This window comes from Caloenas nicobarica, chromosome 19, assembly GCF_036013445.1.
Source record: "Caloenas nicobarica isolate bCalNic1 chromosome 19, bCalNic1.hap1, whole genome shotgun sequence".
In the NCBI taxonomy this organism is placed as follows: domain Eukaryota; kingdom Metazoa; phylum Chordata; class Aves; order Columbiformes; family Columbidae; genus Caloenas; species Caloenas nicobarica.
The window spans coordinates 6,102,205-6,121,551 of NC_088263.1; the positions used below are offsets into that span (position 1 = coordinate 6,102,205).

The 19,347-nt window shown below is 43.6% G+C and overlaps 1 protein-coding gene across 2 annotated transcripts in view; it reads right to left on the reverse strand.

Annotated features, from left to right (window-relative positions):
* Positions 1 to 19,347, reverse strand: part of DNM1 (dynamin 1) — a 61,503-nt gene that overhangs the window by 35,777 nt on the left and 6,379 nt on the right. For both annotated transcript variants that reach the window (XM_065648442.1, XM_065648443.1), the window contains exons 2-8: positions 5,117 to 5,190; positions 3,797 to 3,946; positions 3,040 to 3,243; positions 2,423 to 2,521; positions 1,560 to 1,720; positions 313 to 455; positions 93 to 228 (exon numbers count right to left, since the gene is read on the reverse strand). In XM_065648442.1, coding sequence (XP_065504514.1) covers positions 93 to 228; positions 313 to 455; positions 1,560 to 1,720; positions 2,423 to 2,521; positions 3,040 to 3,243; positions 3,797 to 3,946; positions 5,117 to 5,190 — 967 coding nt within the window. The remainder of the gene's footprint in view (positions 1 to 92; positions 229 to 312; positions 456 to 1,559; positions 1,721 to 2,422; positions 2,522 to 3,039; positions 3,244 to 3,796; positions 3,947 to 5,116; positions 5,191 to 19,347) is intronic.

Genomic DNA, 19,347 nt, shown 5'->3' on the forward strand with positions numbered 1-19,347 from the left:
AAAGATAGATGATGGAAAGATACCAAGAGGAGTAAAGAGACAGAAGAGGTAATAGACAACAGGCAAGAAGACAAAGTGGATCTCAGCAGTACCTTCACCAGTTCAAAGGGGAAACGCTCATGGAAGATGCGGTTAATCCTGGCTCCTCCTGACAGCTCATAGGTATCAATTTGGTCTCCAGAGCCTTCAATGCGTTTCTCAAAGTCCACAGCAAACTGCTGGACCATCCTGAAAGAAAACAAAAAAGCATGAAGCAGGAGTCACAGCTGAGCAGACATCTCCAGGGAATGACATGCAGCTGAGGCCACTTACTGAAGCAGAGCTTTGGTCTTGCGAGCAGGGTCATCAGGACGAAAGCTCTTGTACTCCTCCACCTCCTTCTCGATGGAGAGAAGCTGGCTTTGGAGCTTGTTCCGCAGCCCTGGCAGAGTGTCGCGGATGTGGTTGGTTAATTGCTGCACAAGAAGAAGGTTTAAGATGATAATAAGCCTCTAGTTGGTTACTGGGAAGAGTTTGCTTCCTCCACACCACAAAATAAAGAGGAATGCTCCTCTCTTCTGTGATCAGTCCTTCTGAGTGGTCCTAATAAAAAGTCTGTCCCAGGACAGATACCAGTTATGAGCTGGGTGCATCTCACCTTCCCAGCTCCTATCTATTGCACCCCTCTATTCTTGACCTTCATTTTAACTTCTAATCTGGTACAAAACTCCCATTCATACAAGCCTGCTGTCTCCAGCCCAAGAATAAGCTTCACGTGCAGGTATTAGCATTTGCAATTACACCAGGGTAAAGGCTATTCTGTCTTCAGATTAGCACACCATTGACACCCAAGGTGGTGGTTAAACCCTTTTTCAACAATAAGGTTGACAAAGCAAGGTAGAAGGAGCCAAAACCACTGACGAGGCTTCTAATAAGAGGATTTCCACAGAGAACAGCTGAGGAAGTCTCCAGTTTAAAGATTACTATTTAAACAAGGAAGAAAAAAAGGACAAAGCCACTCTTCACTTCAGAGAATTTCAAGGGAGCAGAGATGGAAGCAACAATTAGTTGCTACTGTATGGGACAAGAGATAGAAGTCTTAATAGACGGGAAAACAACTACCAGCATCACATTTAAATCAATCTTTGCAGCTTACTGCTAGGCACAGAGACCACCAGAAATTTAGAAGGTATCTTTTAGCTTAACCTTGCATTCTGATAGTGTAAATGCCATGAACCAACTATTGATTTTGCACCAGTGTCACTGAGAGGATAAAGCAGTGCTCTGCCTTTGGTGTGTAAGCTCCATTACTGGCCTTAAGGTCTTTCACTGTATCAATATTATGCAAGTCAGGCACGCTTCATAGGACTTGGCACCGAAATGCTTTTTATGACACAGAGGAGGAAGAGTTAATCAATCTTCACAAGTCTCACTGCAGCAAAACAGTTTTAAAGTATTTATCAGCTTCTTGACCACAAGTTTTAGCTTTTCCTGTATTCTTCCATCTCCAAAAAGACCCAATGACCAGGACAGCCATTCTTGCAACATCATGGGCAGCAGATTTTAACTGTTGACAGTACCTGGTTCAATACTTTCTGCAGGTAGGGGGTTCCCATGCGATCAGCCATGTGTCTGTAGGCTGGGTGGGAGAGAAAAAATTTTCTCTCTGCAGCCAGTGCTTGCTGAATGTCCTTCTTGCCATCAATGTCCTTCTGACTTCTGTTGACTACACCAATGTAACCTGTAAGAGTGGGGTTAGAGATCAAATGGTTGCAAGGATGAGAATGTAAACAGGACTCAGAACAAGTTACCCAGCTGGCAGCACTGCAAAGGTGGAATTCTAGTGGCAACACATAAGGAAACAACTGGAAGAGTTTAAAACTAGAATTTCTTCTGAATGACCCAAGTTCTGATATTTTGGTATGCAGGACAAAAGTCACTATGCAGCTGAGAATTAGTTTATTTATGACTGTTCCCCTAATCACAAAGCATAGCCTAGTCTCATTCATTTCTGTTAAAGTCCTCAGGACAGGTACTTCACTAGGGCTACAGGCAGCATGTATCACAGTCCAAAGTTACTTAATTTGGTGCACTATGGCAACCTCATCCAGACAAAAGATGAGGGGGGGTCTTTCAGACAGGAGTTCTATTTTTGCAGCTTGCCTTATTAAAAGGCGGCAAGAGAAAGACAAGATAAGGCTATGCTTCTGCTAGGACTACACACATATCACGGCACAAATGCCTAAAAAGTCCCTAGTAACAGCACGACTGCTCCCAGTTCCACAGTTTTTCTCAGCTGCAGCTTGGAACAGAGATGGTTTAACCACAAGTTGTAGCAGATGCTGCAGGAAGAGGATGCTCTGGAGGAAGGGGATGAGGCCAGGATATCTCACACAGGGAAAAGAGAGGAAGGAGATCATGGACAAAGCATGAGGAAACATACCTCTACGAAGGGGAAGTAATTTATTTTCCAATACATCTCGTGCATCAGTTCCTTCATCCATAAGATCCAGCTTAGTGATGACTCCAATAGTGCGTTGCCCTATAAAAAACCCCACACAAATATACTTGATCAAGCAAACAACTCATAATATTTTCCTCTGTTCACAGAGCTTACAGATTGCCCAACTTGGCTACTTAAAGGGCTTCTGAACTCAAACATTACAGTTCCCATCATGTCCAAGAGGCCATGAGAGCACAAGAGACAATAAGAGAGTTCAGTTCTCAGTTATATTCTGCTGAAACATGCACACACTGTGCCATAACAGAGATCTCTTAATGAAGATTTTCCTACTTCTCTCTTCAGGCAGAATGCAGATTACTAAATGAAATTCTTCACCTTTCAGAAACGGGCCCCAGACAAAGGAAGAGAAGGGGAATAACACAAATTCTATTACAGTACCTGTTAATACTCACTAACATGTTCCAAAAGAATGTGTTGGTGAAAGTATAACCCAAGACAGACAGGAGCCAAGAGTTACTGGGCTAGTCACAATCAAAAGGTAAAAGAAAAACCAGGCCACTGTCTAATAATGTCATGCTAAATTAAGAGATATTTACCTTGAGGATCCACCTCCTTTGCAATCTTCAGGGCATCAGAATTGGCCAAATCAGAGTTGGCTGGGGATACTGCCAGGATGAGGCAATTCTCTTTGGTGACAAACTGCATGAGCATATCTCGGATCTGAAACTCGATGTCGGGGGGCTGGTCCCCTACTGGGACTTTTGTCATACCCGGTAGATCCACCAAGGTCAGGTTCAGGACTAGACATGGGAAACAGGAGATAGCACAAGGGAGTGTTGAGGTAGGAATGTTCTGGTCTCTAAGTACCACCTGCAGCTTTAGTGCCTCCAAAATATAATAGGTATAACAGATGCACACACAGAGGCACACAGCTTTATGGTTCCTTTTACTACTTAATAAGGCCTAGTTGCTAGTTGACGATGATCTCATCATCCTTCCCTTTAAATTATTGTTTTCACACTGATCAGGGAAACCGTGCCCTCAAAGTCCTTCTACATATGCTACACTGAAAAGGAAGGGATGACAGCACATTTGTTCACATCATCGCAAGCGAGCCAGAAGTCAAAAGTGTTGGTCCCACTCATTAAGAGTTGTCCCCCATATTGAGGAGCTCTGTCCTACCACCCTTATTCAAGGACAAATCTGTTCTAGCAGTATGGCTAAAGGCACACAGAGATTAAAATCAAAACCAAACACACACCATGCCATCTCTGTTCTTTCTGTCTTTGCTCCATGACAAAGCAGCAAATTGCCTCATCTGTCTCCTGACTCAGATGCTGCATCAGGACTCACCATGGGGAGAGTAGACTCTAAGATTGATGGGCACAGGGGAAATCCCTTTGTTGGAGCCAGTAACACGATCCGTTTCAGCCTCAATCTCCAAACGGACCTCCTCAAAATCAGTGAATTTCTTCCCTTTGCAGTGTAGGAACTCGCCATATTCTATTTAAACAGAAGCAGAGTCAGAAATAGTCAATGAAATCAGAGAAACACTCCAAGTGTAATGAAAACATGTCCCAAGGCAAAACAAAACAAAACAGATGAAGTCTGGCAAGGACCTTTCCCACTAGGACCCTGACATAGAAGTTACTGCAGTCACATTCTGATTAACATCTGAGAGAATTCAATTGAGCCAAATGTCTCCACAATCCAGCTCCTGTCTCAGCAGAGGTGACATCCTCACTTGTCCTCATCCAAGTAATAATCCAGGACCTTCTCTGTTGATACTAAGCAAACTTGCAAGCACCTGCCTGCAGCAGTGACATCCACAGCTACACTGGGAGATCCCCTGGTACTCAGGAGAACCTAGACTAGCAGTGTTTAATTCTTGGGGGTAAATAACAGTCTTATTACATAGTGAGAAAAGACTCGAGAGTCTCAAGGAGAAAAAAAAAAATCCCAAATCCCATAACTTCTCTTGACACGGTTTTGAATTGGTCGATGGTTGAGGTTTGTGTGTCAATCTTTGACTAGGTTAACCAATCCAAGAATCCCCTGTTTCAATTTTAAAGACCTCTTAAAAGTCAAATTGTCTCCTTACTGTAGATGAGAAAACTGACATGGATAGATCACATTGACCTGACAAGGGAGGAAGAGTACCTTCAAACATTCACTTGCCAACTCCTGGATGAGATCTTAACTTATCAACAGGAATGGTAACGAAAATATCCTGCAAGTAAGTAGCAAAAGCAGTGAACTGCCCAAAAGGCCAGCCACAGAACCCTAGTCTTCTCCAGACCCCCATGTTCTCACACTGGCTTTTCAGTACATTAAATTACCTTGCCCCCTTATTTCTTTTAGATTATCAGCACAGCCGTCTGGCTTTCAGATCTTGGCCACTCGTAAGAGTCACAGCTGCACAGGCAAAGGAAAATCGTGGTAAGTGTATGCATGGAGCCTTGCCTAAGAAATTAAAAAAACTAAGAAGTATTTTGCCTCTGAACACTTAATGCATCAGATGTTAAACAGGTAGAACTGAAAACCAGCTGCAGGTCATTTTTATTGGGGAAAATTCTTATTTCTTTTTTCCAGACTGCGCAGTGCCGCTGATCAAATAAGACCGTTCTTGACTAAGAGACGCAGCTGGACACGCGGGGAAGGCGGCTCACGTACCTGTGCTGGAGTTCACCAGTTGCAGGACGAGCGGGCGTCTGGTTACGATGCCAGATCCACGTGGCAGAAAGTCCCTGAAATGCAGCAGGAAGTTTCAGATGAGTGAGTGATTGTTTCCTTCCCTTTGCACAGCTTTTCCGCTTCTGTAAGCGTACGCCGATTCTAACAGCGAGGCTCAGCCACGGGCACAAAAAAGTTTAAGGCACAAAAATCCAAGTGCTCCTTCTCAAGCAGGAAAAGAGCTTGTTGTTCTGAAGAAGCCCATAGTTGCAGCACATCTCCTAATCCTGTCTGCAGCTACAGCTCCTTCAGCTGAAGTTCCAAGCTAACAAGTCCATTTAATACAGCTGTCTGTGCTTTGGAAAAAAAAAATGTCTTTCATCAGAAAGAAAATAAGTTGAAGTAGATCCCAAAAACTAGCATGCCTCCTTTTGACAGAACGCAATTACCCAAACTACAACAAAATCACTCACGCCCTGTACTTTGGGGCTTGTGAAGACACCACGTTGTTCCAGCGTGCAAGCACCATATGATACATCTGAAAGAATACACAGCAGCCAAAGGCTCATCTCCACCCAGGGTTTCTCCTAGTTAACTACTCAAGACAAACGTATTGCCAAGGCAAAAGCAGCAGCAGCTTCTTTCTATACGCGTGAGAATCCTGAATCTGTGTGTACTTCAAGTCATTTCAAAGGCAAGAAGCCCTTCACTATCCTTCTCCAAACGCTGACGTAGCAGCCGCAGCCCACAAGTTCTCCTTTGCTTTTTCTTTTTCCAAACCCAAGTCCCTTGAGCAAAGTGAGGCGCGTTTGCTGCATCTGCCCACGACCTTGCTACTTTGCAGCCTGGTTTTCAAGTACTCAGCCGTTCACTGAGGATTTCTGAAAATATCATCGATTGCTTCCTTGCCCAGTGGAAGAAGCATCACTTCAAAACATGGTTCCTACAGCATGAATATAATTTTCTTTGTTAAATTAAGTCCTACTTACATTGTTGGATTCTAGAACACCATCTTCCCTCCCTTGACAGCCATAGCAATGAATGATTTTGCTAATTCAGCAGTGACTAACTATTCTGGTGAATGAGAAATGCAGGGCTCTCTATTTTGTCTTGCTTAGTCCTGCATGAGCTGAACGCTGAGAAAGGAATTCAAGATGAGAAATGAGCTTTTTTTTTTAAACACAAACAAGGACTTGAAGTTTTATTTCAGCTCCTGGTTTGGCCACTGATTTCTTGTATAATTCCATGCAACTACTTCTACTTTTCTGTATTTCCTTTTCCTCAGCTATAGAAGTAATTCTCCATCTATGGGGCTGTCAGTATAACTTGATAATATCAAAAACTGCAGAGGAGTTTCAAGTGAACAGAGTAAGGAGGCATTCTACAGTCTAACACCTCAAATAAAAATACCTCCTGTAAATTACTAAATCTGGAGCAATGGGACCTCTGGTACAACTCTACCAGTTAAAATAAGACTGTAAACCATTCTCATTATTTCAGACTTCAGAAGTATAAAGAGTTAACCAAGGTTTGTCTTTCATTTGTTTTTCAAATAATGCAGCTCTAGTTTTTTTCCATTCCAGTGGGATTCACCCTGGAATCTTTGAGTCATTGCATCATTCTAACAGCCTTCTGCTGTCTCAGCTCCATTCCTATAGATGTCTGTGGTCAATATGAAAGAGTCCTAACCTAGAATCAGTTTTTAGCATTAAAAAAAAAAATCCATCTGAGCTGCACTGACTTATTTTGAACTTACTGTACCCAAGAAAAAGGTATCCTATTACTATAGATTCCCCTTCTAGCAAGTATTCTAGTTATTGTTCTCCAACTTGTAGCATCAAATCCTGTTTTACTATAGGAAAAGCACCACTTGCATTCACAAAAGCCTGAGCTCTCTAAGAAGTAAGATTCCACTCATGCTGTGCTCCATGTTTTCCTGAAGCTTTCTGCTTTGGCCAAAATTCTGGTTTCTCCGCTGTCCTTGTCATAGCTGTTAACTCAAAACCTCAGGACAAAGGCAGATGGAAAACCAACATGGCATCTGGGTTCCAGCATTATTAAAAAAATATATCATTTAGTGTGTTAACTGAAGTATCTCCTGGGATATTCCAAGGGAAAACACACTAAATCCTCAGAGAAGACAAAACAACAAATCCATTAGCCAAATTTAGTCTCCTAAATCAATGATTTGTTCCTTTGTAACATGCAGAAGTGGGATGACAAGATTTGATTTCCTATGCTTTTAAGCAGGAATACTACACTCAAAACTCCCTATCGATATATTGAGGGATCGGTTCCAGCAATGCAATCCCAGGTATTTTATCAGAGTTGGAAAACTAGGCTCAGATCAGCTACATTCTCCAAACCATCAGTTATTGGAAGACTTATTTATACATATTTCACACATCTTTTAACTACTGCTAGAGAGATACTATTGAGCTTGGTAAATTACTGGTCCGACCAGTGATAGATGATCTCTTCTAAACCAAGACAACAAAAAGTAAGGATGCAAATCCTGATGGGTCTCAGGCTGAAAAAGTTCAGGCAGAGAAGTGACCTGAAAAGGCATTTATTGTTGTATTTTTGCATTGCTCACTTCTGAAGTGCTTACACATGTTCTCAAATAGCTACCTCAGGGCAAACTCAACCACATTATCCCTTCCACTCTTATTTCTATTTTAGTATGCAGAGCTGCATAAAAGTACAGATTTGGGCTGAAAGCTGCATTAGTGATGCAATAGGAAAAAAATAATTGAGGGATGGCACAATGCATCGGAAGAATCCCAAGACAATCTGGGGGTATCGGTACCTTTGACGTAACTCTTCTGATCATTGCACTAATCGGCATCGTTCACATCTTCATACAGGCTGCATCCTACGAACAGCTTACAAACCCCTCTGAACAGCACTTCGTCTCACAGCACAACAGCTCCGTTTTCAAACATTTCTTAATCCAGCTTGTGTCTTGAATCCTTAAAACGCAGGCTGACCCCCGAGCAACACATTAGCCACAGAGAATCTGCAAAGCTAATTACTATTAATCTTACTGACTACTACAAACACCTCAAACGGTGGTAGCTTTGTACTTCTTAGACACAAACTCAAGCCTTGGGAACACACATCATCCAGTTCTGTTCTGGTAGAAGCCTGAGGCAGCAACTGTCCTTGAGAGCACCTTCCCAGGCTGATCCTTCAAGTGACAGGCAAGTACGTTCATAAGCAATTCCATAACAGACATGGTGCAAGAATACAGACAAATTCATTCTTTCCTCCGCCACCCAGTAGGTTAACAAAAGGGCTGCACCATGGATTTAGACTTTCCTTTCCTGCTGACTATGAGCTCTTGTCTTCCCTGAACCAAAGTGCTTCTCAAACACAAAAAGCCAGACAGGCCAACAAGAACAGCGAGCATTTAAAATAAGGTATATTACAAACAAAAGCACCCACTGACCTGCTATGCTGTTTTTCTCTGCCCTGAGCTTTCATCTTCCCTTCATGCTGCATCATGTGAACTTGGACATCAGTACTACAGACTCATCATATGGCAAGTCTCATTCCTAGGTAGCCACATTTTTTCCACTTACAGAAATTTAAGCCAGGGGATGCACGTTATTTATCTACCAATCTCCACAGCCCAACAGAGCACCTAGTCTTGACCCACGGTGAAAGAGAGCAATTCCACAAGCACTTGGAATGATGTCATTCCTTGGGGTGTAATTAGTACTGGTCACACAATGGATACATATAGAAATAAAGATCTATTGTAAGTACACCATATTCCAGCATACTGGCAATATTATTGTGCACAATGATTCATTATTTAAGAATACAATTGTGAAAAATAAAGACAGGCAATAGTTCATGAGCGTCATCATAATATGTCAGTAGAAACAAAAAAGGAAAGATAATGCTCCTCACTGCCTTGTACCTTGAGTTCCTATTTACAGTAGCGCAAAGGGAGGTTAACACTATTGTGCCGACTTGGAACACTTACAATTGCTTCATTAAGCGGTTCTGGTGCTCAAACAGCACTGCCAACACCTAGACATTTCTCCTCAGTACAGTTCTCCAGGTCAGTAGCCAAGAAGGGCCAAGCAGACCTCTTCTCACATCTGGGAGTTTGCTGTACATCAGGTGATCTCCCAGAGACTGTCTCACAAACTTCGCAGGTGCTGTCTGAACAGGGCAGAGCACAAACGCTGGCATAAGCTGGACCCAGTTATAGCATGCTACTGGATAATTTGCAAACAAGAGTCAGAGGGGATAGATAATGAACTAGAAAGCAACTTCTGAAGTTTGCACCTTCTCCTAGTCATCTGTCTGCCTTGAGTTCTTCTATTCCTTTGCAGTTGATACCAGCTCAGGTCCCCAGCAAGTGAGGGGTATTCTGTCTGAGAGGCCTTTATTAAGGTTTTATGCAGCAACTGAGGCACCGTGGTCTTCAAACACAACAGGGCAGCGACAATGCTAATTCACTGTAAGAAAAAAAAAAGCATAGAAATAGGTTGTATTACATTTTCGCAAACACATCCTGCTCCAGGAACTGACATTCTGATTTTCACTGCAAGAACCATCTTTCTGTTGTTTCCTGTTCCCGTTTTACAACTGACCAGATGTGTGTAGTTCTGGAGATCTCCTGCATCTTCTTTGCATTCTGTGCTCTCATTTTATTCAAAAATAAGAAAAAAAGTAGTGTATTCAGAGTTAATGTATGAAGTAAATAAAGCCACATAAGAAACCTATATGTACTGCAAAAGGCAACATATTTCAAAAACCATACTGACCCCACATCACAGGCTTTGCCAAGAAGACAGGAAACCTTTCAGAAGACTGTCCCCTCCAAGAGGATCCACGGGAACTGCACGGCTGGCCGTTTGAAAGCCCACATACAGTAACTTTGGCAAGTCAAATCCAGTTCCTCATGAACAAGCATAATGGTGGGGTTTGTTTCACTGACATTTGGGACTAAACGATGTGCCATGGAGAGGCAGCAGCTGGGTGAGCTTCCATCTCAGCCACAGGGCTTGTCTTCTCATCATGGGACACAGCACAACTACGTGGCCACTGATGTATTATAAAGAGGTGACACTCTCCAGTACTGTTCCCTGTGCCACCTTCTTGGTAATTTTTGGTAGAGCATAAATCTTCTCTTTCCTACAGAACAGCATAAAGCCTTTTGTTAACAAAAATGCATAGTCATATTTATGTGCCCTTGTGGGTCTCTGGGAAGACCCACATGCCTTGAACATCAAAAGTGTTAATCAAAGATGTGATTTCCCCACTCAGAACACATTTGTTGAGTCAAGCATGGGCTGAGGGGGCTCAGACAACTAGAGATGGACAGGCCCTGTTCAATGTTCTTCCCCATTCCTGATATTCAGCTGCAGTGGCCATGTTCAGACTTCAGCCTGCAGAACCTTTATAAACACTGCTAAAGCAAAAAGTGCATAGCAATTTTTACATGAATGCTTGCTTGGAAACAGCTCTCTTCCCTACCCCTCCCACAGGGCACTAAATTCTGCTTTTCTGGCTTATCTCTGACTGCACAGACTGGTCCCCAGGAGTCACTGCAGCCAGTGCCTTTCACTCTTTCCACATTTCCCCTCTTTGTATCTCACTCAGCCCTTCTCCTGCACTCTGGAAGCAGCAGATTATAAATTTTCCTATTGTTTATTTTGATTTGAATCCTTCCGTCTGATTTTTTTGTGTCCCACTCCACTAGCTCCAGGGTGTATCAAAACCTGGAAGACAGCTGGATGCTTTGTGCCAACTCATGGCTGCACTGGAGCCTCTGTGCACAAGTTAATCTAACGCAGAACAACAGAGCTTCATGGCTGTACTGCTTCCACAGAGTGAGAGACATCCAAGGAGGTCAGAGGCATTCTTACACTTTAGGTATTACACTTTTATTCAATGGCCTGGTGGCCTGCCAGCCCACAGGGTGAACTGGCACAGCCAAGAGTTTGCCCCAGGGATTTCTGCTGCTGCATGTCTACAGTAATTCCAAGGAAGCCAGAATATCCTAGCTTTATGCTTCACAGACCTTACAGCAGCATCCAGACTGACTTTCAAGGTGCACTATATGTATTTTTAGATGACCTAAAAGTAATGCGGAGATCCTGCTACATTCTTCTGATGCAGCCCTGCAAACCCATAACCAAGGGTTACCACAGCCGATCAACTCACTGGCTGCGTTACAAAGCATAAAGCAAGAATTTCTGATAGAGCTACAACCCATCCCCAGCTCAGTTTACATAACATGTACTAAAATCTCCATGTACAGGGAGGAGACAGATACTGAGCAAAAGGAATTTCTCTCCATTAGAGAAGGTTACACAGCTCCTGTGCTGCATTTGTAAGAGAGAAAGAAAACAGACAAGGGAATACCTTGGGAAGAGGTTCAAACCACACAGGCATTACCATTTTTGACAGTTTTCCATGGTCTGCTTTCTTACTATCTAGAAATCGAAGCTTTCCCTCTGAGTCACTGCTGGGGCCTGAACAGGCAATTACCTTTAAGACACAAGAGTCTGCAATAGAGGTGTTGGTCAGCCCTGTTTGAGGGATCAGCACTAGGATCTTGCACAGGGGGTCCACTCAGACTCAATACTACAGACCTCTAGGAATATATGGGGTTTAGTAAGTACTGTTCTTATTTGAACCTGTTGATTGAGGTTTATATTGATGCTTTGATTCCTTCTTTGGTTTCATGAGCTTAATTTTAGAAAAAAGGTTTCAAAATCATCACCCTCAGTCATAGGGCTTCAGGTGCTATGACATTCTGGAAGCAGTACACCGAATATACAGGACATACAGTAATTTCATCAGCAAGTAACACCTGAAGCCTGTCTGAAAGATCTCAGCTTCCCCCAGTCCTTGCAACCACCACCAACAGCTCTCAGCTCTTGCTTAGAAGGTGTGCTACAGTGTGAGCACAGCTCATCACCTTGGCCATCCTAATTGAAAAGCCTGGTGGGACACACAGCCACAGGTGCCTGTATTTAAGGCAGCCTCCTTCCTGGCTCAGTGACTGAGGTTAAATTCTTTGCCTTTAAGCAGCACGAAGGGCTGTGACCCCGGGAACCCCAGCACACGACATGCCGTGTGTCATCCCTGCTGAGCAAACCTGCAATGGGAGCAGACCGGACCCATGTGCTTCCCTCCCTGGTTGTGATCACCGACCAGACAGATAATCCCTTCATGGGCTGCAGCTCTACAATCGCAGTGCAGCTAACAATCCAATCCCAGAGCCAGAACCAGGCCCAAGGGGATAATTCCCCTTCTGCCTCCCTACAACATGGTGAAATCTACTTGTTTCCATAGAAACAAATCAGTTTGATGCCTGCACAGCTCCTGCATCCCTCATTGCTGTGCAGCAGCCCCAAGCTGCTGAGCCTGAGATTTTTAGCAAGTGTCCACAGCTGTAGGTCAAGAGTTTGCAGGAGAAACAAGAGGTATTCCTGGCATAGAACCCCCACCATCTCACCCAAAGTGTCATTTGCTTTGGTTCATTTCTGCTGTGAGAAAATTAATCAGGAATATCCTTCCCCTCCTCCATTTTGCGGGTTGACTTATCTGCCAGATCTCTCCCTGCTATCTTCCTGCAGATGGATTAGCCCAGAATACGTGAGTAAGTACAACACAGAAGGAAAAGGAAAACGGGGGACTCCAACACCTCTAGTGCACTTGGGAGCAGATTCCCTCTGTATTTTTGCAGGTAAAAATCTGTAAAGGTGTTTTCTTGCTCAGACTCTGCGTTTTACTGTGGAGGATTATTTAGAGAGTGGTACAGCCTACAGTGCATTGCCTGATCTCAAAAAGTCACTGCCCATTATAGCAAATGCCGCATTGGCTCTAGGCTGCAGCACTGGGGAAGAGTCCTGAGAGAGGAGAAAATTGCAGCACGGCTGCTGTGCAGCTTCCTCTGGGATCTTTCGGGTAATAGAAAACGAAGTCCTGGATCTTGCTTGCTGCCTTGGGATATTCAAGGTAAAGAATAACACAGCACTGATTCTACATGACAATATCAGGAATAAGGGAATAAGCAGCCTGATGTTATCCTGAATGGATGTGGCAGGAAGGATTATATATTTGTGGAAAATGCAGTTTTGATTTCAAGAATTACAATCCCAGGACACAGAAAACAAGGCTTGTTTCACTCATTTTAAAAAAACAAACATAACACCAGATCTGGGTAGCAACACCAGGATTCAGGGGAAAAGCAACCCCAGCACTGGCTCTGTCCAGAGGCCTCCAGAGCCACAGGTATAAGGAATATTGCACTAGTATGATGTATTCTCCACCCCAGAAGCTGTAAACCAGATCTGTCTGCTTTGCTGAATTTTCACCATCACAACATGAAAGTAAGTTGGCCTCTTGCTCCCTCCAAAGCATTTATACCCGGCAAAAAAAAAAAAGTCCTGTAAATTTTATCTTCAGAACCTCCCTGCAACCTCCAGACAGTCTCCAAGGGGGACAACTCCAGGCAACACCACCCTAGAGCATCAAATTAGTCCAGTCACGATGGCAGTAGTGAAAAAACACAGATTTTTATGGCCATAAAATAAACCCATGACCCAGCATCCTCGCTTGTCTCCTTCTCCAGCCGCACCAATCTGTCAAAATACTGCAGTAACACTGCCCTGCTTTGGCACAAACAAATCTACTGACAAATCCTGGCTTTGCCATAACAGAAGGGTTGCAGCCCTGAAAAACGTGACCTGGAGAGCACCTGCAACTTGAGCTGGGAGAAAACAAAAGGACAAGCTGTACACCAAAACTCTGGGCCAGGAATGACTGATGGGAAAGCACAGCCACAATAACACCCCAGGACTAACGTATGCTCAGACTGATGAGCAACATGCTGACCTTGCTATTTCTTACCACCAGTGTCTTAATCTGTCCTAGCTCTCTGGAGTCAGGCTGTGGCTGAGTCTAGACTAAACGTGGTCCAGCAGTAAAGGCTCCGTGTTCTGGAACACCACTAGACTGTACAGCAGTAACTAATATTCAAGCTATTCATCACATGGAGACTCTGGATAAAAAGGGGTTTATCCCCTTTTTTTGATCTTCAGAGAAGGAAGCCAGAAACAATGGCGGATTCACAGATACCAACCACTCGTGGTAAGTATAATCTTAGATATCCTGTGAAAACTCCACCACCTCTGGAGTCCTGGTATTTGTTGCAAGACCCAAGAGAAGAACAAACATAGCTCAAGGCACATTTCATCACTGCAGTATGACACTTCTTCCACTCCCAGCCAGTGCTGTGTGCTAGAAAGAGAGACAGCCTCCCAGAGCCTGAATGCCATGAAGAGTACAGACAGTTCATTGGAAAAGGCAAAGTCACTTTGAGCCCACTAATACAAACCCCAACAGAAGCTGCAGGAGGAAAGGAGGCCATACCTCAAGCCATGATGTACTATTGGTGGCCAGAGATGGGGTGGTGGGTTTATAAAATTGAACGCATGTACCCTGATAATTTATCTTGGGTCAGCGTTAAGAGGCAAAGTGTGTCATGGACGGGGAGGTTGGCTGCTTCCCTTCCAACAGGCAGGACAGAGTCCTGTCTGTGCTGTAACAGAGTTATGCTGCACTTGGGCATCCTGAGCAAGCTGTCTGAGGTGCAGAGTCGTCCTGCAGAGGAAACTTCAGATGCCAATTTTTATCTCCACTCTGCCTGGAGAAGTATGCAGGAACAGTGCCAAGCTCCTTGCTATGCACCTCTGCAGTTTTAGGTATAATTAGCATCACGCTGGCTGGAAACACGGTGCAGAGGCACTGCTGTTTGAGCCCTTGAAGAAAAACCAGCATACTGACTGCTAACACCTCTAGCTCAAAGTCAGACATTAAACTCCACTTCAAAAACCTCACAAGACAGTTCGATTTCAGGCTATATACCAGAATGAAAGTTGGATCAATAGTCCCAGAAGAAATGAGCTTTTGACCTCCCGGCTGGTTCCAATGTGTTTGCCAGAGTCCTTTTGATCAACCAGTGGGGCAGAAATTCTCATGTCCCAGAGTTTCTCTGGTCAAGTTTGGGCAGTGACCATAGGAGGTGACAAAAAAAAGCAGGTTTATATACAGATCCACAGAATTTCCAAAGGAGTCCAAGTCTTTATGGAAAACTTTCAGGGCTTAAATTCAAGCAGCAGAGGAGGGTCAAAATTGGTGTTGCCTATTAATGGGCACTTTGAATCCATAGCAAACTTGTGGTGTAGTGATCTGGACAAACAGACCAGAGTCTTCCAGTCTCCCATTCCTTTCCCTGTTTTCCACAAGGGTTTATCTAAACTTCTTTCCCTGGTGTTTTCTCCTCATCCCTTCAAACCAATACACCAATTTCTAGTAACATTTGCTTTTGCCTGTCCAGGTGTCCAGTGTGACTTGAACTTTGTCCAAACAGAAGATGGCAAAATATCAAGCGCTAATGCAGCGCCTCGCTTATTGTTTTGCAGTAAGTATTCTTTAAACGGCATTCTTTCAATAGTCTATACAAATTCATTCAGGAAATGGACCTCTTGCTCTAAGATGAGTTTGGGGTGCGGGGTAGTCTGCAGGCCTGGCATAACAAACACATCCTGTAATGCCCAGGAACTGGAACATCAAATCAAAATAGCAGAGCCCCGAGGGAAGAATTATATTGCTGGGGTCTCTGCTGAGACCTGCATCGATGGAGAGGAGGTGACCCGAGTTCCAGCACTGGAGCCGCAGCATCAGCTCCGCAGTGTGACACATGTCACACGCCAGTCCCCAGCGTATTCTCTGCATATCAGTGTGTACCAATCTCCTCCTTACCTCCCTCCAGTTACAGCCCCACTGCGACAGATCTCCTCTCAAGGCCACTACCATGCTCAAGCAATTCCCAGCTATTCATAGAGGAGCTTCTATTAAAAGTAAAAGCACAATCAGCTTAAGAAATAGCCAGAGATTACACAAGAGATCACAGCAACCAGAAAGAGAAAACCTAATCTGTATATTAGAATCAAGGGGCCCCATCCCGACCCAGAGCAGTATAAGTTCAGAGTAAACCATAAGCAAGCCAGTGGAGCTAAATATCAGCACAAAACCTGTGAGGGTTAGAGTTTTGCTTTCTACTGGCTTAATTCTCAACTAACAGGTCATCAGGTGTATTCCCCTGCTGACAGAGAATTACTCCTGTGCTGGCAGGCAGGTGGCAAATGGACAGTTATTTTCATTACAAGCCCCTGTTCATAGAGGTTTATAGTTACACAGATGAGGAAGAGCTCTCTGAGCTGAAACAGCCTGTTGATTTGCTGTCAGAGCCCTGAGCCAGATCCTATATAACTTACTCTGCCTTTACACATGCAAGAGTGGAAGGAAGGCAAAGAGGAGGAACTAGACAAAGACGTCAAGATTTTTGCCTTTAGGTATCTCTTTCCTTGTTCTAATAAATTTAGCACAGCCTCCCCCGTTCCTGGATCTTCATTCTCAAAAAAAAGGCAAAATAATAGTTTTTCCAAGTGCTCTCCAGGGTAAGTTTGCTCTGCCGTAAAAACACTTGCAGATGTTGAGAACCAACTATTCGGCATCTTTGTAGATTTCTGCCTATTGATGCTTTCAGAAAAGGTCTAAATGCAGCTGAAAAACTACTCTGGAATATCACTGCAGTTTATGCTCAGCTTTTATAGAGCATCACAGCAACACTGCCTGGCTCTTCTGCCAAAATCCACATCAGTATCAGTTTAATATCTGCCATATCCTCTCCCAGGCATCTCATACACTACACTGGCCACTCTTACAAGACTCTTTCACCACCACAAAATGAGAGTTCTAACATAGTAAGACAGGATCCCAGCAGTTCTCATGTTTGTTATGGCAGCGTTAACTCTTCACCCCTCAACACAGCTGCAAGAATGCAACCTAAAGCCATAAGAAACAGGAAAGGGAGTGTTAAAGGGGACTGTTGAGGCAATAAATTATTAAAATAGTATTTTCACCCCCAGAGACTCAAGTTCAATTCCCATTTCAGTCACAAGTGAGGAACTGGGTTTATTCCAAGCCTCATTTTGTATAATTTATTGTTCATTGTGACTGTAGTACAAGTATTTTAGCAGAGCTTTAGTTTTAGGACTAAACCCTGATTTTTAGGAAGAGGAAGGTTGACAAGGCAGGTCTTACAGAAGTTTTAAGATTCTTCATACTTGTCTCAAGGAGCACTCAGGGAAAAAGCATCTTTTAAAGAAAAAATACCCACAAATATCCATGTTAGAAATGGATGTTTCTGATCCTAAAGCTACACTGCTCTGTTAACTTAATTGCTGTGTCCAGGGCTCTAAGAAAAGCCACACAAGTCACAAGACTTGCAGAGAAGTGGTAGAAGTTGGCAAGTTTGCTTCCAGTCAGCAAGACGCAGCTTGAGGAGCTTGCATAACATCTGCTTCCAAAAGCACATTATGCTGGATGGCAAGAAGCTACTTACCAGGGACTGAAACACCATCTCACTTCCATTTGGTCATGGCTGGGTCTGCCAAAGCTTTGAAAGCATCTAACATGGCAGAGAACAATCAGAGACACTGTTAGATTTCAGACTTGGGGCTCGTTCTTCCTGTACTGTGTTTTGAAGGAAAGAAAAGCAGTTATCTATGATATTACAGTCAGCACCAGCCTAGGAGCTGTGACAAGCCTGAAGGTCACGCAGGGAGGCAACTGTCAACAACTTAATTGTCCTGTCTGCTCATCTATATAAGAGAGCTTAAGAAAACTGAGCTGCTTTACATTTAACTGCTAAAGTATTCATTAATAGGAATTTGAAAACAAAAAAGCTGGACATCAGTGCAAAATAGCAATGAGTCACCTGGAATAATTGTTTAAATATCTAACATTGGGTTGTGCTCTCAGCTGCCAGTCACAATGCTTTGATGCATACTCTTGCCTGCTCCACAGTAAACACTGAAATGTTGTCTCTCTTCATAGCCACACTGATATTTATAGTACTTAGTCCTGAGCAAGACTCCCAATTCTCATGACTAAACTCCAAGTCACTCAAAAATAATAAGCACGATGCATGCTTTAGAAGGATCACAGATAAATGTAAGTAAAGAGAAACAGCATTTTGCAGCTTTTCAGAACCAGTCCTGCCCGCAGTCTGGCCACCGCCAGGCCCAACCGGCCCTGCTGAGGGTTTAAAGTCACCAGGGACAAAACCCTGGGCTCATTCCTCCATGGGGCTGCATTCCCCATCCCTGCTCCAAATGGCTGTGCTAAAAAACTTAACTGCTACCTGCTCATCTGCTGCAGTCTCATCTCCCAATGCTTTCTAAGAATTCCCTGACTCCTCAAATCTAGTATCTGATCTACACCAGCAGCCAAAGGCGGCTGCAACAGTCCCAGCTCTCTGCAGAGCAAACCTAATTAATCGGCAACATTGGGCAGACGAGGCTGCAGGAGCAGTTCAAGTTCTTGGCAGACATCGCTCTACCACCCTTGCAGAGTCTTAATTCATTATTAGGAAAAAGTATTTTCCTACTTTATGGTTAACCTTTTCTAGTACTATTTATTGCAAGTGTCCATTAATGATATACACCTACATGACAGAAACCAACAGCCTCTCCTTTCTACAGATGGAAGAAAGCAGTATAAAAAAAATTAGTCACACAAGAATTTAGTTTCAGAGATAGCAGAACTCTCTCAAAGATGAACATGCCCATCTGCCTGTTATTAGAGACAATACTCCTTTACCTTGAGCTTTCACTCTGTCAGGATGTGCAAAACCAGGTCTGAGATCAGGAAGAGAAAATTTCAACTGGAGTGAGAAACTGTCCCACTATGAGTTATCTTCCCACCACGCATGACTAGATTTGGGTTTGGACCAGATTTAGTTTTAGCTCTCCTCCCAACTAGCAGTGCTCTGACTCATATGGTTACAGATCCGTGAGTCCAGGAAGGAAAGTATTACACCCAAAGTTTTGGGGGTGGCATATCAAGGAAGTAGGTTTACCCTGCATATTACCAGTACATTTACTTTCACAGATGCCACCTCAAAACCAATTTTACATTGGGCATATAGGCTGAACACCATATGCTTCTAGGTGACTGCCTGCCACCCTCTTCAGTAAATGTTCTGGTTTTACCACTCAAAATTCTCTGCCTGAAACAAGTGGCTGAGCATTGGCTCACAGGGGTGGAGCACACATGGGTTTGCTCTTGTCTAATAAATTCACTGCTCAAGGCATCATAATAAGTTTCACCCCAGTAGCTAGAAAACAGCA